Genomic DNA, 21,387 nt, shown 5'->3' with positions numbered 1-21,387 from the left:
GTCACTACCTAATATATTTGCATGTGGAAAACCTTAGGATCTTTAAAGTGCACATGCAGTGCAACTTTTGATTTTATAAATGATCTAAAATACTATATATACATATACATACACACACACACACATATATATATACACATTTATATATATATATATACACATATATATGTTTCTTGTATCTGAAATCCCCCCTTTAGCAGTCCCTCCCTGAACTAATTATTGTTTATGCCTTGACTTCAGAAGCTCACCGTATCAGACATCAGTTTTGGAAACATCCTGTGGTTGAAGCACTTAATCTAGCAGAGCCAGCAAACTGATAGTGTCTGGTAATAAATGTAGATTGTTTAAAAAAAAAAAAGATGCTTAACAAAACACATGCATACACAGAGTGGATAAGTTACTCCCCAGCAAAAATGAACTGAATTCGTCAACCTATCCCTGAACAGCTACAAAAACCAAGAGATTCCCAGGGCTGACACCAGCAGGCTGAAGAGAAAATAGAGCATTGCTTTCTAAAAACCTCCTCATGAGGACAACACCAAATTAACAGCTGCAAAGTCAATGAAGTGGAATGAAATAGGTGTCCTGCACATACCAAGAGGGCAAAAGGACATTGGGAAACAGGTCAAAAAGATTAGGAAACCTGGAATCCAAAAAATGCCAAGGTATTTTCAACAGTTTAGGAGTCTGGGCACAAATTTGCAGCATCAAATATGCGGAACATGCAGAGTAACATTTTGAAAATTGGAATGTGCTCAGCACGTAATCTCATCATAATATTATCAGCAATCCATCAGAGATAATAATCTGTTTCTCTAAGGCAATTTTAAAACAAAAAAAAAAAAAATCAGGAGATCTGGGCATCTTTTTCTAAGACCTCCTCCAGAGGTCTCCTTACTCGAAAGTAGCTTTATTGTAATCCTAGAAACAACAAAAATTCAGTTCCCAAAACTAAACACAGACAAACTTGAAATACAACATGATTGTTGAAAAGTTTCAGACACATGTGCCTCTGAATCATCCTGACAATGCCTTTTCCATAATGTTTAAAATAAATGTTTCTCCCTCAGATTTTTGTGCAGTGCTCCTCAAAATAACAGATTTTTTTTTATATTACAGGTAAGTGTAGGAAGAATTGCAACAACAGACGATTAAAAACCCTCAGCCTGAAAACATTGTTTAAAACTAAAAAAAAAAAATCTCTGATTTGAAGAGTTTCTAGATTCATAAATGGGAATTGGAAGTATAATTCTCTATTTCTTTCTTCTTTTTAATCCAAACACAGAATAGTTCTCAAATACTTTGTCAGAACAAAGCAGCCTGGGTACACCAGAATTACTGAATGAGCTACTTAAGCTAATGAGTGCAAAGGTGCTTCCAACTGAAATAAACCGGAACAAAAAAAATCCCACACACCCCCCTAAAAAAACTTGAACAAAACATCTGTACATCAAGCATCAACCTGCTAAATTACACTGCATATCCAATTGTTAGAAATATACACTTCCACCCTCTTAAATACACATCATCAACATGTTTTCTAAATTCCTAGATATTTCTTATTGTTGCCAAAGAACCACCAGCCTTTACCAAGGTTATGATAATGCATTTCAAATTTCTTCCATAAATAATTATGCTATACCTTTGCACCTTCAGGCAAGTTGTTGCAAACCCTCTAGAAAAATCCTGAGTCTGCAGAACCATGTAAGTTTCTCTACTGCTGGAGCACACAGATTCTGGTTTTGGTCCAAAAAAATGACACTATCATGGAAAGTACCTAAGACTGCTCTCTCCAAGAAACAATAGTAGAGTACAAACAAACAGGTAATACCCTATAGGATCAATGCTGTGGTACTTGAAAATGAACACCTCCCCAAAAAAACCAAAACCACTGTTTCGGGAAGAAAAGAAGGCAAAAAGCCTAACCACACACGTGACTGTCTTTTCAGTTTTGCCACTCTGTCAAGAATAAAGACTTCTTATAAAAATCAAATGTTGTACATGGTACAACCAAAATGCACAGAGCGCAGAAACTCAAGGCTGTTCTTCTTGTCCAGGACACTGGTACCCAGAGCAATTCAGACACACAGAGAATAGCACATTTTCTAGCAAGTCTCTGCAAGAGCACAGACTTGCTCACAAAATGCAGGCATATTTTTCACTGATCAAAAATATTCATCTTCATTGTCCCTTCTAGCATAAAAAGGAAAGCTACAGACCTACATACAAACCAAAATTATTTACTACAGTTTAACCTCTAGCACTCTTAAGTAGTATCTCCTTCACTTGCTACCTTTATCATCATTTTTAAAGCAGTTGACACCAATTTTTGGTGAACACATGCACTCACACACACAAGAAAGCCCCTTATACATGCATTTGCTAAAGCTTGAAAAAAAGTAAGGCACACTCCCTATGTGCTGTTTCCCACTAGGATGAACAGGAAAATAATGGATTATTTGAGGACATGCTGCTAAACACCAGATTAGAGAGGGATTGGAGTAATTTCACTGTCCAGAAGGGAAGAATCACTCACCTCGTTTGTGAAGCCAGCCTTCCTTCACTATCGCTACTTCATTCATAATGGCAGGAATGTCTCTTGAAAACCAGTTTATGGCAAAAGATCACTCAGCTGAAATTCTTGAACTCCAGCAGAAGGCTCCACAAGAGGGACGAGGGTTTCTCCTCCGTTTTCCTCCTTTCCAGCTATTTCTAAAAGGATCAAAAGAAGAGTACACCATCATTTCAAAGCACGTCGCAGATGTACAACAACGTGTACAACAGGGAGTAGCTTTCATTGCTGCATTGCTGGTTTGGGATTTTTCTGTTCTATTATTATTACAAATCTTAAGCAAGGGCTTAGCTCTCCACAAGAATTTATCTTGGCGAGTAGAGGTGCCAAAACACAAGCTTGCTAAAGTCCTGCTTCTTCACTGAGTAGGCTGATCATGGGCAGACTCACAACACTACCAGGTGCTGTCTGAATTACAGGTGGGTTCAAGACCTTACCTAGTAGGCCTCCATCTGTGCAACACCACCTCATTCTTTGCAACAATAAAAATTCTGAAATATCACAAAAAACAGTTTTCAATGTTTCCTGGTAAGGAAGACTTCCAGAACATCTCCTGGAAGGTTTCTCTACAGCCTGATAATAGTCTATTAACAAGCACACAGTGTGTCTTAGAGATAAACCTCTGACAGTAAATTCCTATCCTGCTTACAATTTTCCTACCTTCAGCATCATCCCCTTAATACCACTCAGATCTCCTTGACTCCCCAAAAAGTATCTTCTCTAACTTTAATATTTCTAACTTCTACCTCTCCTAGAGGTATACAAACAACCACAGATAAGCTCACATATCTTACTGTTATCCCAAATCAGTCCTTACAGCACCCCGATCAATTTTATTGCTCTTCCTTAACTGTGCTGCAGTTTGCTGATGCCTTTCTCACAATGAAATATACCCAACAGAACTTGGGACTTTTACCCCTCTGTTTTATGAGACAAAACCCCTCTCTAAATAGCTCAAGATTGCCATTTCTTATTGAAAATGTGCCTTGCTCGTGGCTGACTACCACAGAAACATTCTGTGCATTTCTCTCCCTCACTGAATGTATTCTCTTCCCAAATGCATTAACTTTTATTATTTTTCTAAATTGAATCTGATTATTTTTCTCCTTGTGGTACAAACATTCCCTGTTTTTCTTTATTTCTTCTATGCTCTCAGAAGTGTCCAGGCTGCCATTCAATTTGGTATTATCTGAGTGATCAAAAAACCTAACTGGTGACAAATTCCCAGCAGTAACCAACAAGTTTAATAAAACAAAACCCAGCAGCATTTGTAAACTGCCACCGAAGACGCAGCTTTTACTGGAGTCTCTCACCTACCACAGAGACATCCCATTCCCACCTGACAAATATATACCATCTCTGCATGAATTTGGCACGTGTGCATCAATTATCTCTGAGCATTGCAGGTGATAGCCATCCATCAGAAACTAGATTAAAAAGCAACTAATTCCCCATAACTCACTAAGACACAACACTGGATGGAAGAAAACAGGTGGTCAAAATGAATCCAACCTAGAACTGAAACCCCAGCAGGGGCAGAGGGCTTTGTACTACATCCGAGTGATCTGAAACAGGCAGTGTTCAAAGCACAAAGCTCAAATTTGAACAAGTTCCATCACTGCCAGCAGAAATGGATGGAGAAAGGAGATCACTCCCCTGACACTCTGCCTACAAACCTACACTGTTTGTTACTGTTCCTCAGCTTTTCCAGTTAACAGTTTATGTTGAAGTTCTCCCCAGAAACAAGGTGAGTTTGGATTTTTTTTCCAAATTACAAATCTGCCAATCTCACTAGTTAGAATTATCAACTCCGCGAAACAGATGTTTGCCTGAGGGAGGGAAGATACACAAAAAATTACACTGGAACAAGTGACATGTAATAATTCCTAATTTCATAAATAAATATGAGAACACTGTATGCTGCAGAATAGAGACCAGTAATCCACAGCTGCCAGAGATACCTTGGAACAAACTCCTTGCGCTCCAGAGCAATTAGGATAGAACCTGACAAACACAGCAGGCTTTTTCCTTTCAAAATGGCCATGCACAATGCTCAACAGCCATACAAGCTAGACTTGCTTGCTGATGTCAAGAGGAGACTAGACCTCAGTTAGAGGCTTGAGCAATTTGCAAAGTGTTGAACAAAAACCCCTAAGATTATCACAGCTTGAGTATGGAAATGCAACACCCAGGTGTGAAAGTTAACACTTCAAATCTGTGTCACACAGGGTGCAGGGACTGTGCAATCCTACCTCTGCACCCTGAATTCAACCATTTAGAGGCACTGAGCAATCAATATCCTTTCCAGCAACCATACAGAAAAATGGAAGCTACAAGACAAACTAGGCTGTAGAAAGGGCAATACTATTATTAAAAACATAAAAAAGCATGAAGGACCAGAACTCTCCAATCTGCAGCTAACTTACTCCAGGTTTTCCTGCGTTAACACTTGTCAGGATTACAACTTGGCAGCTTCCTGCTTGTCATCAGCTCAACTGTCATTTAATAATCCAAATTTGAATGACAACAGAGCCAAAAAAAGCAGATCAACAAAGAACTAAAGTTCAGAGGGACTATTTTTTCTACTCTCTGTGGTGTCCAAGCAGCTTGGACTGCCTTTTCCCTACCAGTTCTACCCAAGAAACATTTCCCACTTGCTACTGAAGCCGTGCTCTCAGGGATGTGTCTTTACCTGCCCACCTGCTTTCAGGGGAGGGGGGTGGAGAGTTTTGTGAAGAAGCCATGGCACAACAAAGTGGAAAAACATTAAACACTTCCTGACACCAACCTGCATCATTTGTCCCACCTCAGTCCTTCAGTCAGCCATGTCAGAGCACTTACTTCACATGGAGAAACTTAAGCTATTTTTAATTTGCAATGTGAAGAGCTGGGGATCCCTTCTCACTGTCTAACAAGACGTCCATAGGCACAGTTCCAGCAGCAGCAAACCTGCTCTATCTACTGTATTTTAAAACACACATTCAAGCTGTGCCTAATACATCTATTTTAGCAAGAGACGTTATTGAAGACAGTGGCAGCAAGCAAGAGTGATTTCTCGGAATAGAAGAGCAAGTTAACTATAGGTCAATGTACTACTGAAGATGTGTAAACCAGAAAAAGTTCCTTTTCCATAAAATCCTTAGAGGGGAAAAAGAAAAAAAAAAATAAAAGGAGTGATTACAGTCCTCATTTATGGCCATCTAGGAATGGTTCCCAGTGAAGAGAGGGCATCTGAGGTAAGTATGACCTGGCTGCTCCAGTCTGTGTCTGCACAGGACTGAATACTGTCAAAAGCTAAACAATTTGGTCTTTCTCTTAGTCTTCTCTTTGCTTGTTTTTCAACATGCATTTCTGTAATACTTCTTTTAATACTGCAATAGTCCTCACGCAGCTGAAGTGCTGTAAATCATGAATGGCACGACATCAGCATTGTATCATGGTGACACTGGTTTTGTGTACATATTAATGCCTTAAAGGCTATTAAGTTCTTCATAAATAATGAGATAACTCACTTCCATAGGCACTGCAGCAATGAAACCTGCTTTAAGGAGTCAGTCAAACCAAGCATCCAACAGAAGGTGGAGCAGAACCACCTTTTCCGTATTTGGGAGAGCTGTGTTAGAGCTCCTTCTCTCGTTCTCTTCTATACACCTATATTGTCTCTTCTATACTTCTATATTGTCCTCACACCTTCTTTTTTCTCTAAGAAATTAGAAATATTAATCTGTACTTCCTGTCCTCTTTTCAATGCAAAGTTTTATATTTGTTTCCATTCACACCCTAGAGCAGATCAGGAAGAAAAGGAAGTCTTCCATTAAGCTGAAGCTTAGCTTATGGGATGCAGGAGCACCTATGGTAATCACCTCATCTTCATGAGGGAGAGTAAGCAAGGGACTAAAGGGAGACTGACCCACCAGCCTCAGTCCTGGCACGTCAGACTGTGTCTTGGCTGCACTCATTAGCCCAGATCAGAAAGCAGATTACAAAAAAGCATTCCCCTGGGCTAACACTTTGCCCTGTCACACCACCAGTTACCACCGATGCCCACTGCCCTGGTGTGGCACAGTCCTGATTCTCCCAGGACACTCCGAGCCCAAACGTGCTGCACATCCTTACATGTTCTCATAAGGCACAGCAACAGGACCAGGCAAAACAGGATCCAGCTGCCCAAGTTTGCCTACTGTGGCCACATGACACTGTCATGAGAGCAGATGAGGTACAGGGGAGCTGGACTGGGCCAGGGCGGTGCAGTCAGGCCCGTTACATGGGATGCCATGAGCAACCTTCCCTCTCTTCCCAGTGCAAGCTCCCAGCTGACAGCCAACTGCACCAAAACAGCACAGACACAACAAAGTTGGGCTCCAGCCAGCATTTCAAGTGGAGCGTACAGATAGATGTTCCCACCAGGCTTTGACCAGTGGAGTACATCTCCTGCCTTACGCAAATCCTGCCCTGGCTGTTTCACGGGAGCAGCAGTGATTCCAACGTGCTCAAGGCCCTCTGAGCCTGCAGCAGCTTCGCACCATGACCCAGTTACCAAATCTGGGCAGACAGCTTTCAAGGAAGCTTAGAAGGACCAGGTTGTGCCACCATCTTAGCTTCCCTTAAAAAAGGCATTGTGGGCCACGACTTAGGTGTGGCCACCAGTATTTGCTACTGTGTGCTGTGTGTGTCCAATGACACCACATCTGTACTGGAATTTCATGGCAGCAAGTGCAGCAGATCACAAGGTTCACAAAGGATTCTCAGATACAAAGTTATGGGGAAAATGGCAACTGGAAAACAAAAACAAAAATCTCTACGGCCACATCCCCCCTCCCCCCCCCTTTTTTTTTTTTTTCCAATCTATTAGCCTAATCTAGGTTTACAAAACTGTAATTTGAAATATTTGCGCTCTCCTGTCTCTGATCAATAGACAGGAGGTTAATGCTGTTCAGGTGAGGGGCCACAGTTACGACATCCAACTGTCTGTGCTGCAAACACAATAACAGTTTGATTGGACAAACTAAGCTACCTATTTCAAAACTGAGTGATGGCAGAAAAGCGACTTCTTCATAAGCCCCTCTGCAGCCCAGACAAAATCTTCTTTATGTTCCCAAACAAGGACAAGTCTTTTTACAGTTTATGCTCATATAATTTAAGAACTGTGCTGCCCGGAACTCTGCTACCAACCTGAGATATATTTAATCAAATTCCATTTTAAAGTATTTGTAAATGAAGTTTTGTTCAGTCCCCAAAGAAATCAAGACAGTTGTGAAACTATTTAATTGTTAATGTAATCACTTACAGAACACTTTCATAAGACTGTAAGTGAATACTGGAGCTGGAAGTGACTTGTGGACACTAGATCAATTCTTAAATTTGATTTACCACTGCTGCACACCAAAAACAGTTCTATAAACAACACACACAACACAAACCCTACTATTAAAAAAAAAATCAAAGGTAGTTGCACAGTGTCTTTAAATCTGCTAACTCAGACAAATGTTGTGGCTGTCACCATGAAACTAACTACTACATGAAAGTAATTACTAGTCATGCAGTATGTCAAATTTATTTACCTGCAAACAAATACTCTTGAGCATTAAGTGTTAGTAACTCCCTTTTATAACTGTATTTTGAAATGTACATCCCTCCTGTGGTATAAATAAAGCAAACAAGTGAAAATCATGGATTTGCTTCTTACATGATAGAGGTGGTAGGAAAACAAAGCAAAACAGTTAAATATTTCCCACCGGGGTGGCCGGGGGGGAGGCACACACCACCAATAAGGTGGGAGCTGTATCTGCATCAGTAGCGTCCTGTCAGTAAAATGAATTGAAAGTACCAGAACATTTATATGCTTGATTATGTGTTTTACAAAGAAACAGACACAAGTCCTACAAGTCTCTAAGAACATTTCGGCAACTGCTTCACCTGGGGGGGCGGGGGGGATTCTGCAGACAGCTCCCTACACATCTGCAAAACACGACTGCAAAAAAAAAAAAAAAGGAAAGAAAGAAAAAAAAAAATCAAGTCCACAAGCGCTGCACAGCCACCTACACACGCGAAATGCCCACGGAGGGAATCACACCCCCGTCGGCAAACACTCAGTGGTCCGCAAAGCGGAGCTGGGCTGAACAACGCGGCCGCAGAAGACAAGGGGAGAAGATGGGGGCGGGGGAGGTGGGAAAATGGGGGGCCTTCGGCTACTTTGCTCGCCGCTGTTTCAGGAATATCACAAGAAATATCACAAGCCACCCCCCAGCCGCCCCCACCGCCGTTTCCCCGGGGGATGCTCGCGCAGGGGCCGGGGCGGGGGCAGGCCCGAGGGGAGACCCCCGCCCCGCCGCCCTCTCACCCACCGCATCCCCGGGGAGCCAACAGCTTCCTGTCCGTTCCGGGCCCGCCGGCAGCACGGACCGACCGGCCGGGGCCGCCTGCAGCCCGGGCCTCCTCGCCCCCCACCCCGCCTGGCCGTGCCCGGGGGCCGGCGGGGCAGCCCACGCCCGGGGAAGACGAAGGGAGAGCGGCCGCCCCCTTTCCCGGCCCTTCCCTTCCCTCCCGGCCCCGCACAATGCGGCCGCGCCGAGCAGGCCCCGGCCCCGGCGCTTCCTTCCCCCAGCCCTTCCCAGCCGGGGAGCGGGTCACTTACATGGCTGGAGCCCCGGGAGGAGGCGGCGGCGGCAGGGGAAGGGAGCCGGGGAGGGAGTCAGGGGAAGGGGAGGGAAGGGGGGGAGCGAGCCAGCGAGCGAGCGGGGGAAGGGGGCGGCCGGCGAGGCGGGCGGGCTCTGCGGCGGGCGCCGAGCGAAGGCCTCACTGGGCTCCCGGCAGCCGCCGCCTCCTCCTCACCATCCCCGGGCGGCGGGGCGGCTCCTCCTCCCCCTCTCGTAGGCGCTCGGCCCGTGGGGCTCGCACGCCCGCTCCGGCTGCCGGCTCGCCTTCCCCGCCGCTCCGCCCTGCGAGGCCGCCCCTCGCCTCGCCTCGCTCCGCCGCCGCCGCCTCCCCCCGCACCCCCGGGCCGCGCTCCCGCCGCCCGCGCCGGGCTCGTCCCGCACGCGTCTCCGCGGCGCTCGCTCGCTCGCTCACACCCTCCGCGGAGCGGCCGCCGGGTCCCGCCGCCGCTTCCCGCCCGTGCCGAGGGGCGGCCCCGCTCCGCTCCGCGCCGCTCCCCGGACGGGGTTCGTGGCCTCGCCACCCTTCGAGCTCCCACAGCGCGGCGGAGCAGCGCCCGCCAGCCCGGCCCCCTCCGCCCACCCGCCGGCCCGGCCCCAGGCCCCGGGGGCGGTGTTTCCTGGCCCCGGGCGGCCCCGGTGTTCCCCCTTCCCCTGGCACCGGCCCGGCCCCGGAGCAGAGCGCCGGGGACGCTGTGCCCCGGGAGCGGAGGGATGTGGCCTGCCCTGACTCGGCCTGTGAACCGGCTGCCTGGAGCATGGACAATTTCACAGAATCACAGAATCAATTAGGTTGGAAAGGAGAGGTCATTGAGTCCAACCTATAACCGAACACCACCATGTCAACTAGATATGGCACTAAGTGCCACATCCAGTCGTTCCTTAAACACCTCCCACTGAAATGGGCAGCCCATTCCCAATGTCAAAACACCCTTCCTGTAAAGAATTTCTTGCTAATGTTCAGCCTAAACCTTTCTCGGTGCAGTATAAGACTATGTTCTCTGGTCCTGTCACTGATTGCCTGAGAAGAGAGACCGAGCTCCACCTGGCTACACCCTCCCGTCACGGAGTTCTAGAGAATTATGAGATCCCCTTGAGCCTTTTTTTTTTCCAGGCTAAACACCCTCAGTTCCTTCAGCTGTTCCTTGAAAGACTTGTTCTCTAGCCCCTTCACCAGATTAGTGCCCTTCTCTGGACAAAGGGCAACCCCAAAAAAGAGGGACCCTGCCCCACATAGGTGAGAGGCTCAGGCAGCCCCAGCATTTCAAACTCTAGGAAGGGCCAGGCTCCTTCAAACCTCTTGGGGTGCCAGTTCTGCTTCTCTGCCCTCAGAGTTTTCCCTTCCGCTCCTGTAAAATACCAGATAACTAATGAGGTACCACAGTACATTGGAGGATGCTCCAATATCCCTTTCCATATTGGACAGGCTGAATTAAGGAATTGCCCGTGGAGGGGCTGGGGTAGTGATTCTGGATGTTGCACTCAAGGCCGTCCTGCTTTCACAGTAGGAATGGCTCAAAACATGACAAATTGCTTCAACTATTGCTTACAGCATGGCAATATTTTTGGTAAGGTTTTTGAGAGCCATTCTTCTCTAAAAAACAATGTTGTGGAAACACCAATGACAGATTAACATTTCTCCGCCCTCCCACTATCAAAATTTGTCTTCTTCGGTCATTAAGAGATCTTGCTTATTCTCAAACTGACATAAACGTTAACTGGGTTGTAAGAACTGATTGGATTTCTTCAGAAACGTACGATCACTGATGATCACATTTCTGCAATCGGAAGCTGGCTGGAATTTAGGAAACAGCATATCTTCCCACAGCTTTGCACTGTTGGCAACATAAAATGCATAAAACGCATTTACAGCAGTAAAACTGGGGAATACAGCTCTGCCTTTACAAACATATTGGATATAATAAGAGGCTTTTTTTACCACATCATTTTGCTGGTTGTAAGTGTTTACTGAAATTCACTTTCTTCTTCTGTTTTGATCAGCTAGGTCTGACTCATCATATCTGTCATCAGGGTTCCTGAGCATCAAATGGATTCCTGGATTTTGGGTACACTGGTGTGCTAGAGGAGCCAACGATGAGGCAGAGGAGAAATGTTTCACTTTTCTTCATGGAGGGTGAAGAAAGAGTAATGCCTCCTTTCCCGCCAATATACAGAGCAGTTTCTGCTGGCAGAGCAGCTACATCAGTGTGGGATTTTCTGTGCGTCACCTTTAGGTTTACTGGGGCATATTTCAGCACAGTTTTAAAAATGTACCATTCAGGCACTTCAGCAGAGTAAGCAGGCCCTGTGGTACTGGCCCAGTTACCCAGGGCAGAATGGAATGGCTGTGGGAACTCTAAGATGTAAAGGTAATGGAAAGGAAAAATCTGGGTTTGTGATCACATTTTGACCTACCTTGCATTACTTACAAAATACTTAGTGTGTATTAAAATATAGGTAGTCCTTAAAGATGTATTTTAAATTAAATTCCTCACCAGTGTGCAAAACTTTCAGGCAGCTCAGAGGACATGTATTTTACTTAATAAAAACAAGGACAAAATTAATTTATCAACTAATTTTGAGCCTTCAGGCTGTAGTTACATCTAGAAATAAAGAGTGTGTGTAAGTATAGGAGTTCATTGGCCGTGAGACAGTGGGGGCAGGGGAATCTCTGGTAATAGATCTGATTTCAGGAGAGCTTTCTCACCTTCCTGACAAACCCTCTCCTGATTGATAAGCTCCTAGGCTGCATGGTGAGCAAGGTCATTAGGACTTCCCCCTGCAAATGAAGCAGCAGTTTAAAAAATAAGATCATAGAGTAAACAGTTTTCTGTCCTGAAGAGAAGAAAATAAACGTCCGTTGTTTGCTAGAAAGGAAGTACAATTAAAAAAACCCTCCAGATTTCAACATGAACATATTGTTTAGATTTGCCGACTGTTGATTTACCATGATGAAAGACAGGCCCAAACTAGAAAGTTTGGATCCCGATCTGGATCTGACATTCCCCAAATCTGAGGGGGAAGTGTGATTCAGAGTCTGGAGAAAGGGCTTATCTCTCAAACACAGCAAAGTACTGTGGATAAAAATACCCAGGTAAAGTAGGAAGTGCCTGGTCTGCAACAACAAGAGCGACTTTGTATCAACAATGAACAAAAGCAGCTTTTTTTTTTTCTTTGAGAACAATGAAATCACTCAAGAATTGTTATAAATACAAACAATGTGGGTTTTATCACTCAGCTATCATCAGTGGGATTATAGTCTATAAACCCTAATTTTCAGGGAAGTCCCTAGATTTCCCTGAGCGCTTCCTCAGATTTCACATCTGTTAGCTCTAGTTTATTAAGTGCTTCAGGATAAGGTGCATCAACTGAGCCTTGGTATTACATTACCCAAAAATACTGAATGTAGGAGTTAGTGGCAAAGAATGGATGCTTTCCAGACAGTGTATTGATACCACGCCAGAGGAGCAGGCACTCCTGTTCCCATCCATTTTTAACAGGTATATAGGCAACAATTAATTCAACATCACTTTTAAAAGTTATTTGTAAATTTTTAAATTATGAAGCTTTGGATAAAATTATGCAGTCAGGCATAGCAAGAAAGATTAGCATGGTAAGATGAAGTGGAACTACTGAGTTAACCCCCAGTAGAACAAGCTCTGTTCCATGATTCAAGTAATGACAGCACCTCTGTGGGCCAACAATGAATTTGTTCCTCCCTTTTTAAAAGGTAGGCTGTACTCAGACATACTCAGAGGAAAAAACAATATGACATCTTATTAGAATTACAGAGCTGGTACCTCAGTCTAGGCATTATTAACTTTTAAACAACTCAATTTTGGTCTCAGAGAAAAATCTAGCTCAATAAAAATAGAAATTAGAAGTGCTTTTCACAGTGTCAAATATAATAAACATAGTTGTACTTCTAAAACTGAACTAATCCAATGTTTGAAGGTATATTTCTCAATAGCAAAACGATAGCAGGCTCTCTGGAAAAAAATAATAAATATAGTTATGCTGAAACATTGTGCATTTGCCTTTTAGAAATTCATCTTGAGACTAAATAGATGTATGAGTTCATCTGTATTTCTCCAATGAATTTCCTACAAAGCTGCTGTCAGCTGAACTGGTAAGTTTGCTGGAGAGCAGCACTGAATGAGGCCTTGCTGCTCTTCCTCATGGCTTGTTGGAAGTCCTGGAACAGGCTGGACAGGAGACCTAGCTTTGGTTTGCTGCTTCTGTTCCTGGGATGCTAAAGCTAGACAGCCCTAGGATGGCAGGGTGTCAATGCTGTTAACCCCAAAGTGAGAGCAGTACAGTCCTCTTCACCAGGAATATGATAGCCATGACAAGGGGCAAACATGCTGTGGGGAGTTTGATAAATAAACAGGAACCTAATTGGTTTGCATAGAAAATGCACTGAATAAAACACAAAAATGGCAAATATTCAGTTGTATGTATTCAAATATTCAGTATGTATTCATACCCCACTGCAGTTGCTTTTGTTGTTACAATAATAACCATAAGTCTCAGTCTGGACTAGGCACCGTTAGGCACTGCAGGCACATCAGAACACTTGAGATTTGATGTGAAGGGACTGAAGTCTGCTTCAAACCACTAGTTTTCCCCCTTCCTTGTAAAGTGACTTGTCATGAATTCTTAGATCAGGAAAGATACCCTAAAAAGATAAACTTCAATGATCTATGGGAGACAACATCACAATCTTAACTATAGTCAGATAGGCAAAACCTCTGAGACTGAAATACTGACATTACAGACACATACTAAAAGAAAAGTAAAAACTTTCAGGTTCCTGTTGCATTCCCAATCCTCACACACCCAGTTCTGATTATGTTCTTCACCTAAAATTACAGAGCTAAGCACAGTGTGAGCATATTAACCTGGGGGCTGTTTCAGTGTTTGATTACCCCTGCAGATCCCCACATGCAGATCTGCTCTGTGAAAGGAGCAGCAGCCACTTTGCTGGATGAGGGCACAGGCACAGCAGTGGGTTCTTGGAGCACTGGTTCTGGCTACATGGATCTCCAGGTGACAGCCAGCACAGAGCAGCTCAGTCTTCCTCATGACATTTGCAGTCTCCTAAAAAGCAAGAGTTACAATCAAGTTTTTAAGGTTTTAAGCATTATGGTGACAGGGGCTTCCCACATTCTTTAAAGTGTATATACCTATGACATTTACCTGGGGGACTGGCAAGTGTTTTTATCATTTTCATAATAATGCTAGAAGAGAGGGGTTTGCTTGTAATTTCTTCAGTGTGTTTTTAATGGCATCTGCATGCACATAACAATCTGCTATGCTTTGAATCACCTGCTCAAAATTATATAGTATGGAAAATTAAGGGGAGAAGTGACTGTTTCAGCATCATTCTGGTCTGACACTCTGGCTACTGCAGCCACAAAATTGTGCTTACTGATCCATATTCATCTACATTCAGATTCTGCTTTATTTGTAATATAAGAAGCAGTCTTGTGAAAGGAAAGGTGCAGTAATAATTTATATATTATAAATATTTGTTTGTTTGTTTGAGCATCTCTCTCCTGTGTTTCTTTGATGCCTAAGCTTATGCTACCGCTTGCCTTCAGTGAAATCACTGAGTTCTCCTTTTCTGCAAGATGTCTTTTTGTCACAAAACTTTTGAGTGCTTTCTCTAGCCCTTGGCTACTTCTATCCTAGTTTTGTTAGCTGTGCATACAGATAGGCTTGTGGCTGCTGCACTCTGTGGCCAGAGACAGTTATGTCCCTCCTGCTCTGAGGGGTCTGGGCTCCTCTCCAAGCCCAAACCCTCAGCCTGAAGTTCCCTGAGAGCAACAATCTGCAATGCACTTGGTGTGTGTGAGCAGTAATGGCCCTGAGGAATGGTTTTCTGCCATCTCCAAACCAAAGGTGTTTCAGGGAAGTGGGGGTGCTTCCGGCTAGCTTTAATGGGGTCCCATGGACTATGTACCCAGTTCATGGGAACTGCTCTGCAGGATCACACTGCTTTAGGTTCACTGGAAGGGCACTCAGTTCATGCACTGCCAGACTGGTCTGTGACACAAACCTAACAGCAATAAATCAATGTGATTTATCTGGAGGTCTGCCTCGACAACGCAGTCCTGATTCAAGCACGCTCCTAGAGAGTAAGGCGTTGAAACCAGAAGTTAAGTAGATATTAGGGAGAAGTTTAAGAAGATATTAGGGGCAAGAATCAGACACAAGCACTGCAAAATTCAGGGTTGAAACCCCTGCACACGTGCTGATGTAACAAGTACCTGTTTGGTTGCCCAGCCCACCCCTCAGCATACTTGGCATGTAGCATCAGTTTTCGTGGACATTGCCTGTCTGCTGAGCTTCCCAGCCTTGAGCAGAAGGGCTCATGCATTAGCTGCATCCAAGAGGAGCCTGTGTAAGTCAGGACAGGGCTATCCCCCCAGGGCTATGTGGGACAGAACCCACCCCTCCACATGTCCATGTCCTGTGCTGAGCACCATCTCTGCAGGAGCTTCTTGGTGTTCATCTAACGAACTAACTTTTAAAAGAACAAAGGCAACTGTGAAAGAAATCAATCTGCTGACTGGCCTTGCAGTCTTCGCTGCCCTCAGCCTTGTCATCTGCATTCAGCTGGAGGAGCGAGTGCTCCCCAGCCATTTATTCCTGGCAGCCCAGAGGGAATCAAGCCCACTGTGTTCCTCTGCCGCATCCAGCCTGGCTCTCACACAGCGTTCCCTTCCCGCTGCAGCCCCGGAGCCTGCCAGGACAGGCTGGCAGTTGTAGGGAATGATGTCACCGAATGGGCAGGGCTTCTTTGCCACCGATAACATCTTAGCAGATGTCCTCCAAACGTGCTCACAGCTCTCCCATTATAGCATCTTTATTTTCCATCTACCTTTCACAGTCCCACCTTTTCAGCTAGAAAATAGGTTGCTCTTTGCTAAAGACTGTGTCCAAAACTGGAGAAGAGCTTTGCCAATGTTGTTTTAAGTGGTTTTGATTTATTCTTGGGCAGAAAAACTTTACATTTCAGTAAAACACCACTACTGAGATACTTCAAAGCATATAGGTACCAGACTATTACTGAAAAAGTTAATGATTTTCCCTCGTTCATTTAACCTTTTCCAAAATAAAACAAGGGATCAAAGAAGTTGCTACCCATTACCTATAATGGTATGTTCTCCATAAATCCTGCAGGTTTTACTCCCACCTACTGTGCCTCATCCCTATTTAGAAAATCAGATCTACCCCAGGGTATCCTTCTGGACGTGTAGAGTTCCACTGAAATCAGCAGGGATCTGTTTAAGGACATGCTGGCAGAGAGTATCTGTTATTCTATATTTACACAGTACCCAGCATAATAGGACATGAAACCTGATTAAAGCCTCCAAACACCACTGCCATGGAAATCAGTCTTGTTATTGACTGATGACTCAACATGTCTGGATTTAGATGGAAGAGGGCTACTTTCAATTCCCAATTCTTTTATAGACTCTCTGCATAACCTAGCCAAGTCATTGAATCTCCATGCCTCAGATACTCCTGTATTTAATGCAGAGAAAGTCAATCATTGATTAATTCCCTTCTCCCAGCCCATTCTGCAGTTTTTGATTATAAGTTCCTTGGGGCAGGCATTGCCTCGTGTGAAGTGTGAGGACAGCACACAGCACCAGGGAGCTCTGGCAAGTCTATAAATGATAAAATAACAATCACGTGCAGTAGCACAGAAGCAGCTGTGATTGTCCTAATATTTGTCCTCACAGAGTCATTTTTAAATTGAAAGCACACCTGGGATAATTCAGTTCCAGAAGAGGCTTGACCTGATCTTGGGATGATGACAACCTCCCAGTAACCTGAGCTACAGCACTGCCTTTAACAAAATAAGAAAAGGTAAAATGAATAAGGGTAATAGTTTTGTGCGTTTTTTGCAAAATGTAAAGCAATATGGGATGGATCCAAACCTTAAATAAAATACCAGCAGCCACACAGCTTTCCCTCTTCATGAGAACAGATGTGGAAAGCCATTATTATAATTTGCAAATAATGTTACCCCCTTATGTGTGTCATTGGAGCTTTTTTATGACATGGTTTCAGTTAGAGAGTTTCTTACATAACACTGTTATTCTGTTTTCACTTCAGATGTAGTTATCAGGTGATGGTTTCCCATGTAAAGGTTCTATTAATAAATAGCTATCAGTTACACAGCTGTTTAGCTCTCAAAAATCAGTGTTCTGAAATTGTGAAGGTATTTCCTAGGCCGGAATACATGCCAAAATTTAAGCCCAGGAGCAAGGACAGATTCCTGCAGGTAAGCCACACAACTTGCACAGATGACCATTATTAATACAAATCACTTCAATTTAAATTGGCATGTGAGCTAATTAATAGGATGTTGATTGATAAACAAGACCTTGCTCGTTTTATCCAGGCATTTGTTAATTACCTGCCCAATGTTGCAGCTGACCAGCGAGGACACACTCCTGCTCTAAGGAATGTTGTGGGGTTTGTGTACATTCCAGTTTACCAGGAATTGGCTATACCTATAAAATAGCAGTATTTTTTTAGCCATGCAATACGAAGTTTTGTGTCTGCCTGCATCGCAGATGGGATACAGTATGCATCAGTTCATGCACAATAAGGTAAATCATACCTGCCATGTGATGCTACAGTAATTTTTCACATTATTTACTCACAGTATGTATCTTTTTTGTCTTCTCTATTTCCCCCCCTGTTTCTGAGCGCACTGGCAGCCTCCACAGCGCTCTGTAGCAGTGAGCACACTGCGACACTGTTGCAGGGGTTCCCTACAGCAGAGCCTTCCCAGTGCCATTGATCAAGCCACAAGCACTAGTTAAGTAATGCAAGGTTGCTCTAATTCCCTGACTCATCTCCTGCTCCCCCTGGAAATCCTAAATGTGGTGCTGGAAACCAAACTGCAGTCCTCTGCAGCAGGATGAAGTAACTTTGATTGCTGAGTCACCACGCTGACCCACACAGCTCAAATGTATAGTTAGCAATAGTCAAAAATGCTCCTTGTAATCTTAGCACAGTCGAGGTGCTAACTGCACATTCCCTGGAAATGCATTCAGCCTGGCTTTCAGCTCAGGGCTCAGATTCCCCCAATCACTGTTTGTGTAGTGTTTACAAAAACACAATCCATTTGAAGTAGCCTTGAATTATTATATTCCTGGGGTCCTTTTTTTTATGCATATGTCATCTTAGGGCTAATCAGCATTCTGCTCTTGCCTTTGCAACTGCTGAGAAAGTCAGATCTTAAAAGCCATAACTCCTTGACAATTTCTGCCCGTTGATAGCTTGTACAAGCTGTTTGGGTGTAGAAAGTAACGTGGAGGAAAATTGAAGATCAAATTATTCGCAGGTATGAATTAAATCTATTGCTTTGTAGCCGCCGCCACATCTCCTTGCTGTGCGTGGTGAAATTCTCCTCATTATTAACTGCACGCTTTTACAAACACTGCTGTCCTCCTGAGCATGATCTATGTTTCTGTGATAGAAATCTGTGTTTTGCCTCAGTGCCATCACTGTGGAACACTTCTGATAGTGTTAGCTGTGAGTCCCACTGCTTTAGCTGCAAACCTTTTCTTCGGGTCCGCGACATGACGTGGAATGTGTTTGATGTGAGCCTGACTGCAGAGGCAAATGGAAGAGTAGCAACACTTGCGTGCTACAGTTTGTTTCTAAAATTGATCTTGACCAGTCAGCATGAAATGCATCGTGTCAGAGCAGTTGCCATGATGCTCTTTCCTCAGGAGAAACGATTCCTCTTGGGCACAGGGCAAGCGGGAGTCGAGGGGGATGCCTCTGCTGCCCCTTCAAACTGGCTGACAGAGAAAAGTCTGCTTGCAATTCAAAGCAAATTATGAAAACAGATTAGTGTAAATAAAGATGAAGGAAGAGGGGACTCACATCAGAGAAGACACAAATGAAAAGGCATGTGACCAGTTTAAAATACGAATGAGCTTCTGTTAAAAGAGCTCTCATCAGTGACCTTCTTTCCTGCCATGTGACCAAATTCTTCAATCAGGCACTGTAAAGGCATGCTAAAATTGTCTTTATTTTCATTTCAGATCTGACCACATTACTCTATACTTGGTGTATTCATTTATTGCCCAAATAATCTCACTTTCTACTGAAGTCAAAGGGTATTTTTCTTGAAACCCCTCTCCTGGGTCTGCTCTGGGTTTCAGTGATGGTGTCTGCAAGCTTTCAGACTCCCAAGGACCTGGGGAGGCCAGCTCTATGCCATTTCAGGCCCATGTGGGAAGAGTGCAAGGGATTTTAAAGCCAGCAAATAGCTATGGAAAGAAGCTGATCTCTGTGCAAGGTCCTGGGCTGAAGGGCAAAATCTCTGAAAACAGCCAGCCCCAGCATGAGCAGAGGGTCCCTCTCTTTGGAGTTTATATTTAACCAAGACAAATGTCCTAAAAACAGGCACAGAGAGGTACCAAAGTGGGTAACTGTATCTATGCAGCTTCTGTAATTTCACAAAATCCTTGCTGAATCCCAGACCCAGACCTGGAGGCAGGATTCACTTGGTTGCACCAGGTGTGAAATGCAGCAATATGGCAACTCCTTCTTCTCCACTCCCCCCCACTTTGACTTCCAAGGATCACAGAAGAATTTCTGACGTGCTCCAACATTGAACAAAGCAATCTCTGATCTTAAGGAGAAAAAAATAAAAAGAGAAAAGAAAAGCAGGGTTCAGTTTAATACAGGCAACTGGCAGAGATTCAAATTGCATCTTATTTTAGCCAAAGCTGTTCACCAATCCTGAGGAGAGATGTGAATTTTCAGCTCCAGTCAGATGCCTAATTATTCCTTGCTCCTTATCTTGCTTTTACGATCTTGCCAAGGCTGCACCCATCCCTCTGTCTCCAGGCATTTGAATACCACTCAAGAAACATCTGAACCCTGTGACGTTCAGCCTGGTTCCGTCACCGTGTCACCTCTCAGGAGCCCCTGCAGATGACAGTGTCTGACAGAGAGCACCTCGTGCTGGAATGATGCTGCCTCTTACCTGTAGAGGTACCATTCCATCCAGAAAGGATCTCTGGGGCTGTCAACCTACTCTCAGCACACAGCAGCAAACCCTTTTCTATGGGATGTTTAAGCAGAGCTACTGTGTGACAAATAATAGCATCCATTTTGCTCCAGGCAGGACCCAGGATTGAATCCTGTTATTGACTACACAGTGGGGGCTTCCTCAAATTGCTGAGTCTAAATGAAAGGGAATGACAAAGAGGGTAAAACATGCAGGTTGTGCAGCACAAAATAAAATTTTTCAAAAATTCCAGTTTTGTTTTCCTTTCTACCCAACTTTCTCATCTTCCATTTCCTCCCCACCCATGTTTTCTGCAAAGGTCCCTTTCAGAGACACACCACACACTTGTTTTCTTCAGAGCTTGACTTCAGTCCGTGTCAGTCCTAAAGGATGTGAGATGATCACATCTGAGCCCCAGAGGAGGGACACTTTGGCTTCTGGCAGGGCATCAATTATAGAGTCAGAACAGATTTTTTTAATGTGTCAGTTACAATTAGAGGAGTGACCTGAGTGATGGATAACTCTTGTGTGGCTTTGCACAGGGGCCAGGTTCGCCCAGGTAAGGTTTAGCTCCACTAGGAGGGACTGCTGGCATTTTCTATTGCCTGGGAGACATGCTGTACATGCCACAGGACTACTTTCTTAACATATCATGTAAGAGGATGCTATGGTTTCCTATATCACCTTCCACTTTTAGATCTGCTTGTACTGTATCAGTTATAAAAGTGGTTATTGTTTATTACCTTTGGCTTCAAAAATGGCCACCTGCCACTTTAGAGTACAGGACATGCTGAGAAACAAATTCATTTCAATTCCCTCTCATTTATTAGCAGTTTTGTGCTTGGGCTTCAGGTTTGGGCAAGGAAACATTAAAAAAAATTCAGAGTGGCTAATGCAGAACCAAAGTCTCTTTTTTACCCTTACAGACCTTTCTAAAACACATCAGTTTGTGTGATCCCTGGAGAGTGTGTGACACCAAAGCCCCACTCTGAAGAGTTTGACTGTGTTTCTCCTGCTTTAGACAGAGCAGGCATCAGTGACATTGATACATAATTTAGTCACCACCTTGAGGGTACATTAAATTAGCAAATTCCCTAATTTGCTAGGAA

The 21,387-nt window shown here is 44.1% G+C and overlaps 1 protein-coding gene across 4 annotated transcripts in view; it reads right to left on the bottom strand.

The window, feature by feature from the left end:
• Positions 1–9,773, bottom strand: part of AKT1 (AKT serine/threonine kinase 1) — a 79,219-nt gene extending 69,446 nt beyond the window's left edge. For 2 of the 4 annotated variants that reach the window (XM_071426308.1, XM_071426305.1), the window contains exons 1-2: positions 9,207–9,537; positions 2,537–2,712 (exon numbers count right to left, since the gene is read on the bottom strand). Coding sequence is in view for 3 of the 4 variants with exons in the window: in XM_071426305.1 (XP_071282406.1) it covers positions 2,537–2,582 (46 nt within the window). In the remaining variant the exon portion in view is untranslated. Of the gene's footprint in view, positions 1–2,536; positions 2,713–8,916; positions 9,068–9,206; positions 9,538–9,640 lie in introns of those variants that run through there. The other 2 variants (XM_071426307.1, XM_071426306.1) reach the window with 2 other exon arrangements.
• Between the last annotated feature and the right edge of the window lie 11,614 nt (positions 9,774–21,387).

This window comes from Agelaius tricolor, unplaced genomic scaffold (genome assembly GCF_023055355.1).
Source record: "Agelaius tricolor isolate 1412-34295 unplaced genomic scaffold, bAgeTri1.0.p SCAF_5, whole genome shotgun sequence".
Taxonomy (NCBI): domain Eukaryota; kingdom Metazoa; phylum Chordata; class Aves; order Passeriformes; family Icteridae; genus Agelaius; species Agelaius tricolor.
This window is presented reverse-complemented; position numbering and strand designations above follow the sequence as displayed.